This window comes from Ochotona curzoniae, unplaced genomic scaffold (assembly GCF_017591425.1).
Source record: "Ochotona curzoniae isolate NIBS_2020 unplaced genomic scaffold, NIBS_Ocur_1.0 patch356, whole genome shotgun sequence".
Taxonomy (NCBI): Eukaryota; Metazoa; Chordata; class Mammalia; order Lagomorpha; family Ochotonidae; genus Ochotona; species Ochotona curzoniae.
The window spans coordinates 316,076-337,741 of NW_024466924.1; the positions used below are offsets into that span (position 1 = coordinate 316,076).

A 21,666-nucleotide genomic window follows, 5' to 3' on the forward strand; every position below is an offset into this window, starting at 1 on the left:
AAGTCTCTGGGATCCCTATCTCACACCATGTCTCCTTGGCCTGAGTGAATTCATCTTGGCCAGGCTGCTTGGCTGTGTGACTGTGCTCCGAAGGCTACACATGCAGTGTCCTAGCCATCTGCTGCATGGGCAGCTCCACGTGCCTTTCTGGAGCTCAGGTGCAGGCAGGTGGGGTAATGGCCCTCCAGAGACAGCCACTCTGTGATCCTCCAGAGCCTGGGAACGTGCTGCTTGCCTGGTTTGCCAGGGGTGTCGCAGGTGTGAATAAGCCAAGGCTCCTGGCATGGGGAGAGCTTGCTGGCATATCCAGGTGGGTCTTCAGCTCTTCAGTGCAGATGGCTGACTTAGAAGGTTGGCGGTGCTATGAGCAGGGGACCTGAGCAACCTCTATTGACCAGAAAAACAAAGGCAGCAGGACTCCCCTCCCCCTGCTCCCACCAGGGCCTCCCAGAGAAGCGCAGCCCTGAGATAGTGTTTTGGATCTCCCCAAGGACGAGAGAACACATCTGACTTGTTTGAACCCATAGAATATGTGCTAACTTGCTCCAGTGGCAATGAGCGAGCAGCACATCAGACTGCCCACACTCATTCACTCGCTAGCTATCTTGAGTTCATTTACACCTGCAGGGCTTATAACCATCAATCAATATGACTCAACTCTGAGAGTAGTGAGGTGTCCCTGGTCCAGGGGAGGTGGCTTCTGGCACCCTGGCACCTCTTGTAAGCGTTCTGTTGCTCCAGCCAGGCGTACGTGACCAGTTGAATGGATGGGTGGGTAATTAATGGTGAGTGCCTAGGTGGTGGGTGGATGTATCATTGGCAGGGTTAGGTGACAGCTTGGTCTGAAGAGAGAAATTGTTAGTCCCACAAGGCCTGCTACAACCTCCACTCATTCAGACTTTGTTACCTACAAGTATAGATTCCTTGGTAAAACTTCTAGGCCAGGAATCTGCCTCCCTGTCTATTCTAGATGTTGCTCACTCCTGTAAGTACTAATAGGACAAGAAGCCTGAGTCAACTCTTAGATAAACAAACCCTGATGAAAGATCCAGCAACACTCACTCCACCTTGCTCAGAGCCTGTTCTTACTGTAGACCTTTGTCACTAGATGGGTTATATATGACACCTCCATGAGCCACCTCACAGCCTCCCTGCCCCACCTGACCCTGGAGCTGAGGCCACTTGCTTCCCTCCAGCTATTATGGTCATAATCAATTCTATGTGAGATACATCTAGTTCTTGTTTGCTGCAGAGCTGCCAGGCACTCATGCACAAATCACCACGGAGGGGTTGGCAGGGCCCACACAAAGACTAGTCTTGGATGATGGGAAAGAAGCAGCAGTAAATCCTGACCCCACCCTCTCTCCAGCAGGGGATCCTGGGATTCCAGGGACTTCTAAGAGGAGAAAGCAGAGTCCAGCACAATGGCTCGACCAGTTAATCCTCCACTGCTGCATGCAACATCTCAGTATGGGCTCCAGTTTGTGTCCTGGCTGTTCTACCATTGATCCAGCTCCTTGCCTGTGGCCTGGGAAAGCAGCAGAGAATGGTCTATGGCCTTGGGACCCTGCACCCACTTTAGAGATCTGGCTGCTGGCTTCAGATCAGCTCAGCCCCAGCCATGGAGGGCATTTTGGGGAGTGAAGCAATGGATGGACGATATTTCAGTCTTTGCTTTTCTCAATAAATCTTTCAATTAAAAATGAATAAAAAATATTGAAAAAGACTAAGCATTCAGTTGCAAGTGATGTTAAATGGTAGCCAACACTTTCTCTGCTTCACTCTTCAGCTCTTCCACTCCCCAATGAAGCAGAGCTCATAAACTTCTGCTTTGTAGGGGGATCCAGGCTAAGACTTGATTGATTTAACCATCTAAGAATCCAGTTATAGTTAAATACAAGATTGAATTTCATCAGAGGGGTCAGCTTTCTTAGCACCTGCCCCCAAACTCGACCATGAGCTCTTCGTTTTGGCATCCTCATCTGGAGTATGAGGGAATTCTTTACCAGGACCCATTCTGCTCCTATTCTTTTCTATGCAATTACTCAGAGAGGGTACTCTTCCTGGTTATTTGAATATTCTACTACCCGTGGCTGTCTGCTTTGGTTCCTTTGTTTTAAAATTCAGTACTATGCTTTTGTAGAACAAGACAATTTTATAGCTTTGATGCAGAATTCAAAAGAGCAAAGCATAGATTTAATAAAGCATCCTGCATAGCCTGAAAAATAGATTTCCACATTGTATCTACTGGTAAAGAATTTGCAGGTTGATTGAGGATCTTGAATCAGACAGGCAGGAAGGAGTAGGGCATTATGCTAGATTAACTGGGTGGGTCTGAAAGGCAATCACATGCATCCCTGTATCAGAGTGATAAAGGCTGACTTCACACAGAAGGCAGTGTAGGGAAGGACGGGGGATATGCTGCAGACTGGGTTATCAGACCACAAATCAAGGAATGCTGGCTACCGCCAGAACCCAGAAGATACGGGAAAGGAACACTCCCAACTTCACCACTGCTCAGCCCTGACAACTTGATACTTGCCCAGACGGCCAATGGCAGACTTTTGGCTTCCAGAATTCTGACAGAGGAATTTTGTGCTGCTTTTTTAGCTAAGTGCTTTTTTTTTCACTTTTTCTTTTTTCTCTCTTTTTAAAATTATTATCATTTTATGATACAGTTTCATAGGCCCTGGGATAACACATCCAACAGTTTCACTGGGAGTCCATCCTCGATCTAGAAGTAGAGATGCACACTGCACCGTATCCTCACATCTGGACATGTCAGTCTCCACTACACAGTCACTATACATCCCCCCAAGTGAAAAGCCACAACAAAATCAACAGGAAGAAAAGCAGAAATTTACAATGCCATGAAGTTAAACAACATGCCACTGGATATGATAGTCTCCATTACACAATTACTGTACATCCCCTTAAATGAAAAGCCACAAAACAAAATCAACAGGAAGGAAAAAAAGAAATTTACAATGCCATGAAGTTAAATAACATGCTACTGAATGACTAATGTGTCGCTGAAGAAATGAAAAAGAAAATCAAGAACTTTTTGAAGAAAATGATGCTACTGTATCTATGAGTCAATGAAGAATTTAATGAGAAAAAAGTGTTCTGAAGAGATGAAGTTAAAAAAAACCTGTAAAAATCCATGAGATACAGTTTACACTAGCCTTTCTTGGTGAGATGTATCTTCTGTAGGCAACAAATAGATAGGTTTTGTGTTTTTAATCCAGTCTACTAATCTATGACATTTAATTGATGAGTTTAAGCCATTTACATTCAGGGTTAATATGAATGGGTGGTAATTTTGTTCTGTCATTTTTAGCAATGGGCTGTTCATTGATTTAGTCTTGCTATTTTACTGGGATGTTCTTCCCATTTGCCTTTGGTTTTGGTGGGCACTATTCCTTTTCTCTGTCAAAAGAACATCTTTAAGTATCCTTGTAGGGAAGATTTGGAAGAGGCATATTCTTTTAACTTTTTTTTTTTTTTTTTTTTTTTTTTACTGTGGAAGAATTTTATTTCATTTTTAAAGACAAAGGAAAGCTTTGTTGGGTACGTTATCCTGGGCCGACAATTTTTTTTCTTTTAGAATCTGGAATATGTCACTCCATTCTCTTCTTGCCTATAGAGTTTCCTGTGAGAGGTCTTCAGTGAATTCAATTGCCATTCCACCGTATGTCAACTGGTTTTTTTTCACGTGCATATTTAAGGATCTTTTCCTTATGTTCATCTGAAGATAGCTTGATTATCATGTGTCATGTTGAAGATTGCTTTTGTACAACCCTGTTGGGAGTTCTGTGGCCCTCCTGCATGTTGTTTCCCAATCTTTGTCCAGATTAGGGAAATTTTATTTGATTATTTTATTAAATACATTTATAAAAGATTTTATTTTTACTGGAAAGTCAGATATACAGAGAGGAGGAGAGACAGAGAGGAAGATCTTCCGTCCAATGATTCACTCCCCAGGCGGGCCGCAACGGCCGAAGCTGAGCCAATCCGAAGCCAGGAGCCTCTTCCAGGTCTCCCACACGGGTGCAGGGTCCCAAAGCTTTGGCCCATCCTCGATTGCTTTCCCAGGCCACAGGCAGGGAGCTGGATGCGAAGCAGGGCTGCCGGGATTAGAATCGGCGCCCATATGGGATCCCAGGGCATGCAAGGCGAGGACCTTAACCACTGTGCCATCGCATCAGGTCCCATATTAAATACATTTTTAAACCCAGCTTCTCTTTCTGCATTTCCTAGAACTCCCATAACTCTTATATTTGGCCTTTTAGTAGTGTCTCTTAATTTTTGAATCCTTTTTTATTTAGCTTGACCCAGTTCTCTTTCCAGCTTTTTGATTGCTTCTCCATTGTGAGAATATCTTCCAATTCTGAGATTCTTTCTCAGAATTCTGTTCTTCATTCTATTATTGAGACTTTCCACTGAATTTTTAATTTGCTCTATTGTGTCTTTCATTTCCAATAATTTGGCTTGATTTTATTCCAGTGTTACTTCCTGTGTGACATACTGATTACATTCCTGCATGTGCTTCCCATTGTTAAGAAGCTTTGTAACAAATGTTTTGAATTCTGTATCTCCCATTTTCTCAATGTCTTTCTCAGTTAATTCTGAGGTTGGCAAAGGTTTTGCTCCTTCAGTAAAATTCATTGTGCCTCTGTCTCTTCTTCTGCTCTTGGTCATTGTACTTCTATTTAGCAGTTTCTTCACCTTGGGACAGGTTTCTAAGCTATGTCACCCACAGGTTTGCAATTCAGTTTTGCTTATTGTGTTTGGTGCGTGTTTCTTTTTTTGCAGTCACTTGTGCCACTCCCTCCAGTGAGTTTCAGATCTGGGCTCTTATGTTAGACTTCCACCATGGTCTCCATAGCCCCAGCTCCCGGCTCAGCACTCTACCTCCTGTGATCCTGTTCTGTTTCTTTTCTTCTTTTTTTTTTTTTTAAGATTTATGTATTCTTATTGGAAAGTCAGATTTACAGAAATCTGAGAAATAAATCTGAGAAGCCAGAGAAGAGAGAAAGATCTGTTGGGTCACTCCCCAAGTAGCCGCAATGGCTGGTGCCAAACCAATCCTAAGCCAGGAGCCAGGAACTTATTCCAGGTCTCCCACATGGGTGCAGGGTCCCAAGGCTTTGGGCCATTCTGATTTGCTCTTCCAGGCCATAGGCAGGGAGCTAGAAGGGAAGTAGAGCTTCTGAGATTAGAACCAGCGCCCATATGGGGTCCTGGTGCACGCAAGGTGAGGACTTTAGCCACTAGGCTATCACGCCAAGCCCAAGCCAATTGCTTTGTGTAATTCACAACAGCAACCACAGGAAGCAAGTGCAGCCTTTTCTTCAAAGGGTCTTTGGTGATCACCTCATCCAGCCCCTCATGACTACCATGTGCCCTAGTGTGGTGTTTTTCACCTCCACACAGCCTATGGCTGAGTCAAAGTTTGCGTTCTCAAAGTTAATCTCTGATGATGCTTGGGAATTTTGTTCTTAACCAAATCTAGACTTTGTGAACAGCTACCATCATGAGACCTCATCTCCCAGGAATGAATGGCATGATTGAACTGGCCCCTCCCCAGGTACTTCCCAGCTCTCATCTGCTCTAAAAACCCCTTCTATCCAACAGGTCAGTGCCATTCAAAGTGTGGTTCTGAGGAACTTACAGAAGATGTGAAGTCCATGATTACACTCCCAAAATCACCAGATAAAAAGATTAGGGGGGAGGTACAGAAATCTGACCAAGAAAAACTTACTTATTTATTAGAGAGAGAGGAAAGGCATGATGGAGAGAGTGGTGAAGAAACAGAGGAATAAAGAAGTAAAAGAGAGCGAGAACGTGTGTGTGTTTGCATGCGCATGTGTGTGTAAGAAGGGAGAGATGAAGGAATCGGGAGAGAGATGCTATCTGCTAACTCACTCCCCAGATTTTTGTAAACACTAGGACTGGGCCAGGACCTCAGAGCTGGGAATCCAATCTAAGTCTCCCACATGATGGCGGGAACCCAAATCCTTCAGGCATCACCACCATCTCCCAAGGTTTGCAGGAAGCTGGAGGCAGGATGGAGGGCCACGTCAAGAGCTCCAGAATTTCAACATGGGATGTAGGCATCTTGACTGGTGTCTTTACCACTAGTATCTGCCCCAGTCTGCAGTTGGAACAACGACTGTGATTTACAGCATGCTGATCAGATAAAGTCTAGTGAGAAGTGACTCAAATACTCTCCTCCATGACTCAGGGACCAAAGCTCTAAGTTAGGTACTGAACTTAGCTAAAAGAAGTCATGGCCCAGGTGCCCTCCCCAGCACCTTCCCAGCCCTCACTGTGGACACTTCTGAACAATGCCATGCTGGTCTCTCAGAGGAACCAGCTAAGTCCTGTCTCCTCTGTGGCCATGCATAACACAAGGCAGCAGAGACCACAAACAACCTGTGAGCACATCCGTTAGTGTGGGCTATTTCATAGTAAGTCATCTTTTAAATGAAAAAGACCTTCTCTAAACCATAAGAGCTGATAGACACCTGTACTATTGGATCCTGCAGTCCCACTTCTGAGGATAATCCTTTATGCCCGTACATATAACATGATTCACTATAGACCCGGATGTGATAAGACTGGGAAAAATCAAGGTGCCCATCACAGTGGAACTGGCAGAATAAATCATAGCATGCCATACAACAAGACACAATGAGGATGCTGCATCCGGACTGACATGGAAATATCTCCAACATACAGTTTAAAGGAAAAAAAAAAAAAGCTAGGTGCAGCACCCATGGCTACCTCTGTGTATTAAAGAGGGAGTGGTCAGAGCCCACATTACGGTGTGACTGTACGTTCAGAAGGACAGCAGGAAGTGTATATGAGAATGTGGTTGTCTCTGGTCGGGGTAGGAGCTGAGCAGAAGGGATAGGAGTGAGATTTCACTCTTCCCCCGAGTATATTTTGGGGTTTGGAACCATGTGTGTAGCTTCTTTATTAAATAAATAAATTTAATTAAAAATGAGCATTTATTGAAGCTCTCAGAAATAGCAAGGTATGGTTCCCCACTTCTGGCAGTTTTGGTGTCCGGGAAGATGGAGAGCTCTTTCTAAGGTTACAGAGGGTAGACTCGGGGCTCTCAGCCGTCGTCTAAAGCAGCAGTGGGAATGGCGGGTCTTGGAGTTTCCCGCCGGCCGAGGAGAAGCAGCACCACCCAAGGTCCGGGCCCAAGGGTCCCAGTGCGGCTTCTAGTATCGAGGCATCAGCTGTTCCCGACTCACGGAGGAGGCGTGGTGGTAGCGATCCCGGGAAGCGAAGTCAGCGTTCTCCTGAGTGAGCTGGGTCATTGCCATGTCAACCCTGGCAGGGGACGGCGCCAAAATGATCTGTTCCTGGGGGGACCGCAAGCTCCTTCAGGGAGAGAGAGAGCAGAAAGAGACCCAGAGGGTGGTAAGGAGCGAAGAGCCAAGTGGAGACCAGGGAAGGTAAGTCTGTTCTGGTCAGACCATCCATTGTGCACATGACCGAGCAGGGTCTGGAAGCCTTGGAAGCTGTTAGGGAGGACAGCTTCTGAACAACGCGGGACAGTCTTTAGAAAAGTTCATGAAAAGTGGGCATTACAAAAGACTAAACAGATCGCACCTTTCTGTGCCACAATAAACCTATGCTTTAATGTCACTTTTTCCACGAGTTTTTTTTTGAAGTATCCTCACAGCAAATTTTAAAAGTAGGATGATCATTACCTTCTTAAGCAGAAAAGCATAAAACAATATTCACATGGTAGGAGAAAAACTACAACGAGGACTTTTGCCTTCCAAATGGTGTCATAGTAGGACTCTGTAGCTTTTCTTTTTCTTCTTTCTTCTTCTGTTTTTTTCAAATGAATAATGGAGTAGAGAAGCTGGGTGATTAGGAGAGCAGGAAGGGAAAGTTTCTCCTGACAGCTTGGAAAGCAAGTTGGACCAGGAATGGATTCCCAGAGCCACAGTCATAAGGCAAATAGCAAAAAGGCAAGTTGCAAAGTTTTGGAGAGAAAAGGTGGTCTGCAGGCAAACGGCGAGTCCCAGAGGAGCTCTGCATTCAGATACAGCTGGATGAAGCCTACGCTAGAGGACGTGCGAGAGGAGAACGGAGGAAGCCAAGTTCAGACAGGTAGTCCCCGCAGCTTCAGAACACAGAAACAGCCACGGCTCCATCACCAATCTGCTTCGTGGCCTCGGGAGATCTCTTGACCTCCTTCCACCTCTGTTTGTTCATCTTCCCAGCTCCCCGCCAGGCCCAGCCGTCTGTGGGAGGGCCTGAAGTCTGGAGTTAGGCAACCAAGTGCCTCTTCACCATTTTACTCTCAAAGAATTGTGCCCGTTGCTCATCGTCAAGTTCAACTGTTTCCATCCGGAACAGATATGAGAGCCGTAAAAAGGTAGATGTTTATTTTCATCAATTGGTTGAAGCAGAAAAGTTTTAACTAATACTCTGGCAAAATGTTACACCACTCAAGTTCCGATCACCTGATTAAAGGCGTGGCAGTCATTTGGCGATAACTGATCTAAACTATAGAAGCAGAGGGTTCTGGGAATGTGGTTTTGTAAAAGCTGCATAAGCTAAGGTTAGGGGGTGGGATTGTGCCATGGCTGTCGAGATTAAGTGGGTGCTGCCCTTATCCCCTAGCAGAGGGCCTGCTTGAGTTCTGGCTCCCCTGCCCTGCAGGCTGGCAGCCTGGAAGGCAAGACATAATGGGCTCAAGCACTCATGTCCTTCCCACCTGTGTGGGAGACCCAGACGGAGTTCCAGGCTCGTGGCTTTGGTCTGGCCCAGCCCAGCCTGGTGAGAGCATTGGCCAAGTGAAGCAAGAGATGACAGATCTTTCTTGCCCTTCAAACAAAATAATAGTAATTTTTAAAAAAATATAAGTAAGGTTAGAAAGGGACATAAAATGTCAAATCAATCAAGGCAGTATTTTTACCAGTGCCTTAAAAAAAAAAAAAAAGATGAAACCATCACATTCTTTTGAGCTGGGAGTAATAACATATTTTACTTTCTAGTCTAGAATGGTTTAAGAACTCTTATTTGGACAGTTGCTATGGTTCCAGAAGAGAAAGCCTTCTCAAGGTCAGGATTAGCATCACATTGGTGCAGATGTAAGAGGGAGTAATAGAGCAAATTCTTCTGCCCAAACCCAGAAGGACACAGAGGTTTGAAGGATGTTTGGTGCTGCAGGGAGGGGAAAGTTCAAAGCTACAGAATGGAAAACACAGCAGCTTGCTTTTTATTTTGAAATGAATCATCATCCTGAACATTGCAGATTGTCTCCTAGGAGCCATGGCAAGGCCAAGGGTAGATGGAGACTGCCCACTTCCACTTGACTTCTACTCCAGCCCAAACACCTGTCCTTTCCCAAGAGCCATCTTTTACAGAGCTCTGCATTCAGAGCTCAGGGAACCTCAGGACTCCAGAGTACAACAAAAAGAGTAGTCACCTTCAAGGCCACAGTTGGTCTTACAGCAAGAAAGGACTAAAAAAATGTTCTTGTTAATCAGATAAGACCAAACACTCTCACCCACACAGTACTTTTCAGCTTCAAAATCTGTAGGCAGCATCCAACATAACATCTGTTTCCAAGTGAGCCCAACCTTGGACCTCACCCTCCTTTTGGCTCCACCTGGACAAGTAACCCAGCTAGCCTCGGCAGGTGAGGATGGGTAGCCCCTCCTTCCAAACTCCAGCCTCAGTCCCTGGGCCCCCTTTCTTGGTTTCTGCAGCCCCTGGTCTTTTTTGGTTTTTGTCATCATCCCAAACTCTAACACTGAGGTTTTCTTTCTTGTAGCAATTTAAATTAAAATCGGTGGTTCTTGTAAAGAGCTGTCTTGAAAAGGACTCTGGGAAATGGAGGGTTAGTGTTTGGTGGGCTTGGGGTTTCAGTGTGGAAAGATGAAAGGTTCTGGATTGGGGATGATGGCTGGACCACAACACAGAAGTACAGAACACCACTGGGCCATCAGCTTTCAAGTGGTTATGGTGGTGGATTTTATGTTATATGTGTATTTTGCCACAGCAACAATATGAGAGAAAATAGAAGGCTCTGCATGTACATCTGGGACCAATGGAAAAGGGTCCCAAGATCCATTAGCAATGTCTTGGCGTGGGAGTTGGGAAATACTGGCAAGTGCATCTAGAGTTGCAAAAACAAACCAACCAAAATGAAACCAGATAAACACTGGGTGGGGTTCTGCCCGGATATTCCCAGCCTGAAGCCTTGGCTGCTGACACAGAAAGCGGACACAGGGTAGAGGTCATTCTTGAGGATCCCAAGGCTTTTGAAGTTGAGAAAGCATTGGCAGTGTGAGAGCTGGAGCAGGAAGGACATCAGGGTGCCTGATTAAGCTGGCCTTCTCTCTGGCGCCTTCTGCTTCTCAGAGAGGTGCATCTGCCTCTCCTGGCGTCTGGACACTGAGGAACTCTGCTTGACTTCTGCACTTAGCCTCTGCATGACCACGAAGGTCATGCCTACCGCCCCCTGATGTGAGATGCAGGAATGCAAGCCCTGGCTTCACATTGCCTTTGCGTTCTGATCTTGTGTGTGATTATGCACGGATGTTACCGTGAACTGCCTGAGAGTTGGGGGCCGAGATTCGTGAGCCCCACTGTGGGTTTCTAAAACAAGCCTCCACTCATGATCACTGAGGGTCGGGGGGAAGAGGGCCCAAGCTGATAGGAGCTTCTGAAGGGATGTTACCGTGAACTGCCTGAGAGTTGGGGGCCGAGATTCGTGAGCCCCACTGTGGGTTTCTAAAACAAGCCTCCACTCATGATCACTGAGGGTTGGGGGGAAGAGGGCCCAAGCTGATAGGAGCTTCTGAAGGGATGTTACCGTGAACTGCCTGAGAGTTGGGGGCCGAGATTCGTGAGCCCCACTGTGGGTTTCTAAAACAAGCCTCCACTCATGATCACTGAGGGTTGAGGGGAAGAGGGCCCAAGCTGATAGGAGCTTCTGAAGGCCTGATGCATGGGGTCTGGATGTCCTGGTGGAACACAGAGGGGAGCAAAACCCAAGATTCCTGCACATTCTCAACTGCCAGCTTCCCACACTAGGCCCAAAGCCAGCTGGGAGTGGGGTATCCTGGACACCTCCCAGGATTCTGGACACTCACTCACCCTGGTACTGACCCCTCCTTACCACCACCACCAATGCGCACAGACCTGCAGGTGGGGGTCAGAAGAGACCTCATCCATCGGAAAAAGCTGAAGTTGGAGGCTGATCCTGTAGGGAAGACATTTACATTAGCGTTTATGAAGGCGTGAGCTGCTACAATCCCAGGTGTTGCAGCGTTTCTGTTTTTCTTTTCTTTTTTTTTTCAAATGGCTTTTTGAGATACAAAAAGACACACACATACAAACACCCACAGAAAGACATGGAGGGAGAAAGTGAGAGAAAGAAAAAGAGCTAGAGGTAGAGAGATACACAGCCTCCACCCACCAGTTCACTCCCCCAAATGCCTGCCGTAGGAGCTAGGAACTTCATCCGTGTCTTCCACGGAAACGGCAGAGACCCAACACTTGAGTCACCAACTTCTGCCTCTCGGGCCTTCCATTAGCAGGAAGTGGGACTTGGGAACTGGGGATCCATGGCAAGCCCAGACAGCCCAAAGCAGCACGCAGGAGGCACCAGGCTGCCAGATCACATACCTGCCCCACAGAAGCCCAGTTTGAACAGGGTCAATGTATTTAAACTCCCAACATACACGAGAACCAGCAAACGTCTCTATAGGTTTTACCAAATATTTTTGGAAAAGAGAATTCACCCATTGCTTTTGTGTATGTTTAAAATATTCACATAATAATTTATAAATACTTTAGAAAAATAAGTCAATGTAATTTTATAAAATGCTTTTCCAAATCATATATACACAGGTTGCAAACTGATTAATGAGATAATGTCAGATATATGATCAGGAAGTTAGTATTATTTTGAGAGGCCTGTGTCTGAATATCTGTCTAATATCAATGGTATATGGTGTTTCCTCAGTATCTTTCCGGGACACATTTTAGACTTGCACTCATATCTAAAATTGCTGAGAGAAGACACTCTGTTGCATTGTATTGTGTGACAGAGGGAAGATAACAAAACATTTTATTAACATTAATTAATAACTAAGAATGTAACATCAACCTTGAAAAGAGGAAGTCTTGAACTGAGCCAAACCAAAGTCAGGAGCTAGGAGCTTCTTCCAAGTCTCCTTCATGGGTGCAGGTTTCCAATCACTTGAGCTATTCTCTACTGCTTTCCCAAGCCAAAAGCAAGGAGCTGGAAGGGAAGTGGAGCAGCAGCCAGGACATGAAATAGCACCCATATGGGATCCCAGAGCTTTGAAAAGGGAGAATTATTCCAATTGAGCAATCATGCAGGGCTACATAAATATTGTGGAATTTGCTTGTCAATTTCTACAAAAGAAGGGAGCTCAGATTTTGATGAGTTGTGTCAAACCTATGTAAGAAGTTAGGGACAACTAATGTCCTAAGAATATAGAGTCTTGGGCAGAAAAGAAAAAAATTAATATAGAGTCTTCTAATTCATGATCACAGGATGCTTCCATTTGTTTGTTTCTATAATTTATTCTCATCAACACCTTAATGTTTGCATTTTTCATCTTTAAATCATTAATTTCAAATTTTAAACTAACTAACCTTGTCTTCCTGGGATAAACCCACTTAGTCATGAAGTACTAGCTTTTTCATACGCTCGTATTGTTGGATTCCATTAGTTACCATTTTGTTATGGATTTTTGGATCTATGTTCATAAATAAGTAATTGCAATTTTCCAAAGAGTTCTTCTAGAACTGATGATATTCTTTCTTCCATAAGTGTTTGGTGGAATTCATTAATGACTACCAGTGAACTTTGGATCTAGAGTTTTCTTTATGAAAATATTTTTAATAAACTTATTTAATTTCTTTAAGGCATAATTTGAATAGCTGTATAACTATTTCCTCTCCAATGAGTTTTACTAGTTTGTATATTGCAAGGAATTTGCCCAATTCATCTGAATTGTCAAATTTATTGAAATAAAGCTATTTATAATATACCTTTATCTTCTTTTAACATGAAGACTCTTCAGTGATGAAATCTCACTTATGGAATTGGTAATTGATGTTGCTTTTATTATGATCAGTCAGGTTTTAGGGGTTTATCAATTTTATTGATGTGCTCATATAACACATTTTTTTCTTTTACTGGCATTCTTTTTCTTCTCTTTCATTTTACACTGTAATTATTTCCACTTTAACTTTTGTCATTTCCTTTGTTTCTTCTTAAGTTGGATTTCATTTACTCTTCTTTTTTAAGTTGAAAGCCAACATCACTGATTTGAAAACTTATTTTCTAATAACGAACTTCATGCTGTAAATTTCCCTTATGTGATGATAGCATCCCTTAGGTGATGGTACTTGAAAAGTTTGTGAAAAAAAAAAACAATTAAAAGACACATTTATTTCATTGCGAAAAAGGTTCTGAAATCCATGCAGATGTTTTTTGTGATATCCATTTCCTTGAACTTACTGAAGATCTTTCAAACTGAGTTGGCTAGCTCCCATAATTTTGAATCTCTGCATTTTTATTAGGGGAATATTTTGTAATTTCATTTCTATTTTCTTCTTTGACATGAGCGATTCATTTCTATAGTTTATTTCATATTCTTGGTTACTCAGTGTTCCTCTAAATATCGGGGAATATTCTGAATCTTTCTACTGCATGTTTCTAATTGACCAGAAAGCATTGCTCTTGTATTGTCTAGAGTATTTTATTTTTAGAAACTTGTTTTATTTCTCCTAAAATATGGATCATCCTGGCATGTACTTCACTTAAGTTGAAAAGAAGGTCTAGGGGCCGGTGTGTTGCCTCAACTGGCTAATACTTCCAGCTGCCCGCATCTCATATGGGCACCAGTTCGTATCCCAGTTGTTCCCTTTCTGATTTGACTTTCTGCTGATGGCCTGGGAAAGCAGCAGAAGTCGGTACAAGTGCTTGGACCTCTGTATCCACCTGGGAGACCCATAAGAAGCTCCTGGCTCCTGGCTTTGGATCAGCTCAGCTCCTGATGGAAGATCTTTCTCTGTTTCTCCTTCTCTCTGTAAATCTGCGTTTCCAGAAAAAATTAAGTAAATCTTAAAAAAGAAAGAAAGAAAAAGAAGCTGTGTTCTGTTTTGGTGGTAGCGTTTCTATAAATGTCAGCCAGCCTTGTTGATAATATTATAAAGTTTTCCATAGCTTTACTGTTTATTAGTTCTATCAGTTGCTGCAGGAGTGAAGAACTTGTCTTCTGCCAGGGGCCATTTGGATATTTATAACATCATATACAGGCCATACAACATTATTAGCTTAAAAATTGGCTTGCTTGGGGGCCAGCAGTGTAGCATAGCACATTAAGTCACTGCCTGCACTGCCAACATTCCAAATGGGCACCGGTTTTTATTTCAGCTGTTTCCCTATTGATCCAGTTCCCTGGTAATAGCTTGGGATAATCAGAAAAAGATGGCCCAAGTGCTTGGACCTGTGTTACCTCTGTGGGAGACCCAGAGGAAGCCAAGGTTCCTGGCTTTGGCCTGGTTCAGACCTGGCCATCGTGGCCACTTAGAGGGGAGGTTAAATCAGCAGATAGACGATGATGATGATGATGTGTGTTTTTGAGTATGTGTGTGTGTGGTTCTTTTTCTTTCTGTAACTCTTTCAAATAAATAGTCTTTAAAAACGAGGCCTGCTATAGATTTACTGAGTTTCGAGTCTTGCCTGTGGTTTCCCTTGGCAGAGACGGAACACATCAAGTTGTGAGGCTTCTAGGGCTCATGGCCCGTCCCCCTCAGCTCTGAATTACTGGGAGAGAGGTGTTGTTGAAATCTCTGGCAATGACTATGTCTTTTTGTCTTGTAGTTATATTAGGTTTTGCTTCATGTTCATATTTCAAAGCTCTGTTTAAGTAAACAAATGTTAGCATTTATTATGCTTTCTTGACGATTTTTTTTTATAAGACTTCTTTTTAGAATTGTGTTTTTTTTTTTTTCCCTGAAATCTACTTTGTCTGGGACCAGTGTGAGGCATAGCCTGTTAAGCTGCTGCCTGTGACACTGGTATCTCATGAGTATTAATTCGAGTTTCAGCTGCTCCACTTCCAAACCACCTCTCTGCTGCTAAATCAGTGGAAGATGGCCTATTTTGGCACCTGCTCACCCTTGTGGGAGACCAAGATGAAGCTCCTGGCTGCTAGCTTTAGCCCGGTCTGGTTCCAGCCACTGTGGCCATTTAGGGAGTGAACTAGCAGATGGAGGATCTCTCTCTGTCCTTTACTCCCCCCCACCCCCTGTAACTCTTCCTTTCACATACATACATACATACACACATACATAAAAGAGAAATCTACTTTGCCTAACTGGTAACATAGCCACTTCAGCTTTCTTTACATTAGTGATAGCCTGGTATGTCGTTGTCTAAACATTTACCTTTCTTTTCAGTTTTTAAATTTATTTTTATTTATTTGAGAGGCATAGATCTGTCACCTGCTGGTTCACTCCCCAGAAGATTGTAAGAGCTGGAACTGGGTTAGACCAAAGCTAGGAGCCAAAAAGTCGATCTGAGTCTCTCACATGGGAGCAGGGACCCAATTACTTAAACCATCTCCAATTGCCTCCCAGTGGGCACAAGAAGTTAGAATTGGGAGCAGAGCTGAGACTTGAACCCAGGTCCTCCAGTATGGGATGTGAGCATTTCGAGTAGTAGTTTAATGATTAATGACACCTGCCCTAATCTCTTTATTTTGCCTGCGATTTTATATTTAAATAAAGATTTATTGTAGGTAGCATATATTTGGGTCATGCCGTTTTACTCAATCTGATAATACTTGACATTTAACTGGGAGTGTTTAGAGCATTTATACTTAATGCAATTATTGATGTGGCTAGGATTATATAAACCATTTCATTAAGTTTTTTAAAGATCAATGAAAAGGCAGAGTTAAAGAGAGGGCAAAGAAACAGAGAAAGAGAAGTATTCCATGTGCTGGTTCATTTCCCAAATGGCTAGAATAACAGGGTCTAGTTAGGCCAAAGCCAGAGTCTAGACATTCATCCCAGTCTCCATGATGTATAACAGAGGCCAGAGTGCTTGGGCCAATATTCTTCTGCTTTCCCAGGCACATTAGCAGGGAGCTGGGATGGCAGTGGAGCGGCCGGGACTGGAACTGGTTCTCATACGGCCTGACAGCAATACAGGCAGGGAATTGACTTGCTGTGTCACAACAGCAGTTCCTTATTATTTGTTCTATGGCTTGTCTACATATCCTGCAATATCGTTTTCCTCTTTTTCTGCTTTATTTTCATTTCAGATTTGTTTCTTTTCATTTAATCTCCTCTATATCTCACCATTACTCTTTGTTATATTATTTTAACAGTTGTCTTATGATTTATAGCTCACACCTTAAACTTACCAAACAGTATAAAATCCTACAACAGGGGCTGACACTGTGTCTCAACTAGCCAATCCTGTGTCTCCAAGCACCAACATCTCACATGGGAACCAGTTTGTGTCCCAGCTGCTCCATTTCCCATCCAGCTCCCTGCTTACGGCCTGGGAAAGCAGTGGAGCATGGCTCAAGTCCTTAGGACCCTGCACCCTCAGGGGAAACCCAGAAGAAGTTCTTAACTCGTGGCTTTGGATTGGCTCCACTCTGCTGTTGTAGCCATTTGAGGAATGAACCAATGGATAGAAGACCTCTCTGTGTATCTCTCCTCTCTGTAAATCTGCCTTTCAAATAAAAACAAATACATTTTTCAAAAAAATCTTGCAATATTATACTTCCTTTTCTTCCCTTGTACTGTCATTGTTCTCCATTTTACTTCTGCATGTCCTATATTCCTTACAAGTTGTTTTCATTTGCATAATATTAAATGATAGCAGTTACGTGTATGTCATATTTCTCCCCTCAACTATAAGCTACTTGAAATGGGATTTGGGCCTGGCATGATAGCCTAGAGGCTAAAGTCCTAGCCTTGAATGTACTGGGATCCCATATGGGTGTTGGCTCTAATCCCGGCAGCTCCATTTTCCATCCAGCTCCCTGCTTGTGGTCTGGGAAAGCAGTCCAGGATGGCCCAAAGGCTTGGGACCCTGCGCCCACGTGGGAGACCCAGAAGAGGCTCCTGGCTTCTGATTGACTCAGCTCCAGCCATTGCGGTCACTTGGGGAGTGAACCATCAGATGAAAGATCTTCCCCTCTGTCTCTCCTCCTCTCTGTATATCTGACTTTCCAATAAAAATAAATAAACCTTAGAAAAAAAAAAAGAAAATGGGATTCACACCTGAATCAATTTCAGCATTTGATAGATGTTCAAAATTTGTTTGTTTTAATGAATGCCGAAGAATAAGAGAAATAGTGACAAAATGGCTCTGCTGCTTACCAAGAGGAAGTCCTGGACTGGCCTGGCCGATGTAGACATACACAATGGCTGCAACACCCATGTTAACCAGGGTGTAGACCCACTGGATCACAAACATGATGAGAAGAGACCCAATAGCCTGTGCAAACAGAGCAGGAAAGACAAGTCACCAGGGTTTTTTCCTCATGGCGAGTCAGTCACAGGGCCACAGCCTAAAGAAATAGCACTTTATATCAATGCTAACCATAAAAATCTGAACAAAGTTTGCTGATAATTCAAAATAACTAGTCTACACAGATATTTAGAAGGACATTTCCCGGAAATATTCTTTGATGGGAAAGTAGAGCCGTTATTGTAGCCTACCTTTTCTGAACTTCCTCTTAACACAGCTAACTTAGGGTACCTAAAAGTTGAGCAACCCAGAAGTTATCAGTGACAAGTAATTCTTTGAAAAGTGAGGCATTGATTGAAATAGATGTTTCTTAGACGTAATCTTGCCACATGCAGTTCTCATCTAAACTCTAATATAAGTAGGCATTTAAAGCATATTACACTATATTAAGCACTCTCTCTTTCTTTCCCCCAAGATCACAATGTTTTTGTCTGACTTTAGTCTTAGGGACAATTGGGATCAAGATGAAATGACTCACCCCCAACAGTGAGACCCAGGGATTGCATATGTGAGTGTAAATAGAACTTGGTTTCCTCTGGACGTCTTGTTCCTGGAGCCTGGGCTTCAGGAAAAAATCTGAAAGAAATAAATTAGCCAAGGCCCTGGTTACCAATTTGCTACCAGACCACTTTCTACGTTTATGAGTAGGTATCAATGAGCTCCTTTCTTCTCAGTTTTTTAGCTCAGACTAAAGATAACTCCTGGTAGTAGCTCTTGGAGATAGAAAATAGTTTCCTATGTGCCAAGGATCTGAGAAGCAAAGGAAAGGGAAGGGAAGGGTGGAGTGCTAAGCAGAGTTGCCCTCCCCCCCCCACCTCAAAAATGACTACCCATATCTCCACCTCTGTCACCTGCAGAACTGGAGGGGCAGAGACAGGGAAGGGAAAACCAGACAGTTGGCACTTTGGGTTCCCAAGTGTGACACCAGGACCAATCGATTAGGCTGGCTTTTGTCTACTAGAGGGTGGTCTTAGCTACCTCCTGTCTCTGAAGGTCAAGTCAGGTTAGCTTGGTCTCAGATGGAGAACAGATGCTGATGAGGGCACTGGGAAGAAGGAGACTGTTCCTCTGATTCCTTCTGGCAGCTGAGGTGGCCAAGGGTTAAACTGGCCTTGAAATAAACAAGTATCTGGTCCCTCCTGGAGGCCTCATCCTCCACGGGCTTCAGACACATTCAAGCTTCTCGGAGCTGTGTTAGCTTCATGCAGCTCTGTCTTCCCAGATGATAGTTGATTCCAGAAACGCTCGATTTAACCACGACAATGCACAGGGAATGTGCAACACCATAGTCTAATGATCATGACCACCACAGCAAAGATGCAAACAAATGGTAGGTTACATCCATGCGGCTGGACTTGATACTTCACTTCAACACCAAACTTTCAGGTTTAAGTTTACTCAATACTATGTCAATTAATTCCATAACACTATATATTGTTGCTGATGTTTTGTTGGGGCTTTTAACTGACCGGGATTTTACTCTGTTAGCTCTACCTTCAGACCAGAGAAGGTCTCCCCAAGAAGCTGTTGAACTTATCTGGACAATAAGATGCTGGACTCTATGCTAGGTATATGCTTGCAATGAAGGAATCTCAACTGAACTTGAACTGTAGTTATGCAGCAAGGTGGAGGAATCCACTATGGGGGGAGGGGTATAGGAGGGGTGGGGGGAATCACAGTGCCTATAAAACTGTATCACAGAATACAATGTTAATAACAATAAAAAAAATATATAATTTTCTAACAGAAAAAAAAAAAGATTACTTTAGGATCCATTTCCTCTCCTCCATTGGACTTACCACTGTGGTCGTGCATCTGTTCATATGCTTCCATGCCCACTGGGTTTTCTCTGTCATGGGGCAGGAGCCACAGCATCTTGAGCCCAGGGCAGGGCATGTAGCTGTGACTTATCAGAGACTTCTAGTCTAAGTCTTCCATCCTCTCTGATCACTGTGGCATATGATCTGGCTCCTCTTACGTGCATGACAACAGACTATTTCACACTCTACTCTTTTTTTTTTTTTAAGATTGATTTTATTTTTATTGGAAAGGCGGATATACAGAGAGGAGAGACAGAGAGGAAGATCTTCCGTCCGATGATTCACTCCCCAAGTGAGCGCAACGGGCCGATACTATGCCGATCCAAAGCCAGGAGCCTCTTCCGGGTCTCCCACGCGGGTGCAGGGTCCCAAAGCTTTGGGCCGTCCTCGACTGCTTTCCCAGGCCACAAGCAGGGAGCTGGATTAGAACCGGTGCCCATGTGGGATCCCGGGCATGCAAGGTGAGGACCTTAACCACTTGCACCACTGCGCCGGGCCCGCACACTCTACTCTTTTTACAGCCTTTTACCAACTTCATGATCACCGGCTCCTTTTTAGTAAAGATCTCAGCCCCTAACTCACTACCTTTGTAGCAGCACTCATCATCATCATCATTTTTGTGGCTTCCACATAAGCAGCTCATTCAATGCTTGTTCATTGCTTGCAGTTCTCTTTCCAAAAATCCTTTCTTTCACTCACCTCAACTCTCAACTTCTTTAGCCACACTTGAGGATTGTCATTACCGGTGAACCTACACTAAACCATGATTTTAAGCAAATTTCTCTCACCATTTCACTTCCTCTTTAAAATCTTACTGATTAAATATTTATTTGTCTATTTATTTGAAAGGCAGAGAGACATAAAGACAGGTAGAGGCAGACAGATCTACCTTCCATCCTGGGTCAGATCTGAAGCCAGGAACCCTGGAATTCCATCTTGGTGTCCTACAGGGATGGCAGGAACTCATACCCTTGGCCATCATCTGCACATGCATCGCAGGTACATTAGCAGAAAACTGGGTCAGGAGCGGAAGTGAGACTTCACCCTCAGGCACGCTAATATGGGAAGCAGGTGTCTGAGCAGCAGCTTAACAAACGACATCCAGTGTCCCGATGAGCCACAGTGTCCAACATATATAGATGGAAGCTCATCTGCTCTTGCGCACTCTGGCCATGCACAGCCTACAGAAGTGTTAGCTCATCTGCCTTACTGTTCTTAATCACCGACCTCCAGTTTTCACAGCCTAGCTCTTATGATCCACGACAGTTTAGTGTTCTGTTACTTCCCTTCCATATTCATGGGAACTTTAAAAAGTTCACAGAACAATGCAATTAAAAGATAATTTATTTTGGTACAAATGCTTTTAAAATCCACATATAGCTTTTTTAAAACTCTCATTTTTCAACAACTTTTTGATGACCTCCTCTGCATTGTCTTCACACATCAGCAGCCCTGCTCGGCCTTATACCCAATCAGCTCACTCTCCCACCCCCTGATGCAAGTTCCCAGCTTCCCCTCTCCAAGGAGGTGTCCACATCTCCTCACCATCACATCTGTCAGCCCTTTGGTATCTGTTTCCTGTCTATTCAGTCTTTACCCTGTTTATAGAACCTGCTCCTATCCAACACCCTTCCCATTATCATTATTATTAATTGATTATTTCATCCCCTTTGGGGTTTCCATGGCTCTTCTCTCGGCATCATTCATTTTTCACCTCCTATTGAATCATCTGCATCACACACAAAGACTCCCGTCCAAACAAACATCTCCAGGCCACACCCTGTTGACTGCTTTATGTGTTTCCCTTTTAGAAAACAGAAGTGTGTTCACAGTCTCTGTGTTGCATTATTTCCTCAGTCCACTGTTTAAGAGATAGCACACACCCTTTCACAAAAACTACTCATACTGAGCTTGCCAATGATTTAAATCTTTCAGATTCAAAGGTCACTGCCCCATCCTCCTGACCTTTTCAGCAGCACTGGTCACTTCCTCTTTCTTAAAACACTGTCTTCTCTAGGACACCTCCCTTTCCTGTTGTCCTAAATTCATTGCCCACTGTCCTTGCTTGGCTCACCTCCTCTTTTCCAACCGAAAATACTGGAGGATTCCAGTGCTCAGTCCCCAACACTCTTTTCTTTCAAACTACTCCTAAAAGATCACCTTGGGCTCCATAGCCTAAAATACTGTCTACACACTGATCATCCCAACTTCATGTCATCCTCGACCTCCCTCTTCCCTAACAGCATCCTGAATATGTAACGGTCTTCT

General features: G+C 43.8%; 1 protein-coding gene across 1 annotated transcript in view; it reads right to left on the reverse strand.

The window, feature by feature from the left end:
- Positions 1 to 7,225: 7,225 nt before the first annotated feature.
- The window catches only part of LOC121167262 (solute carrier family 12 member 8-like), a 121,837-nt gene continuing 107,396 nt past the window's right edge, over positions 7,226 to 21,666 (reverse strand). The window contains exons 8-11 of the mRNA XM_040996688.1: positions 18,057 to 18,154; positions 17,428 to 17,545; positions 11,185 to 11,245; positions 7,226 to 7,398 (exon numbers count right to left, since the gene is read on the reverse strand). Coding sequence (XP_040852622.1) covers positions 7,236 to 7,398; positions 11,185 to 11,245; positions 17,428 to 17,545; positions 18,057 to 18,154 — 440 coding nt within the window. The 3' untranslated portion in view covers positions 7,226 to 7,235. The remainder of the gene's footprint in view (positions 7,399 to 11,184; positions 11,246 to 17,427; positions 17,546 to 18,056; positions 18,155 to 21,666) is intronic.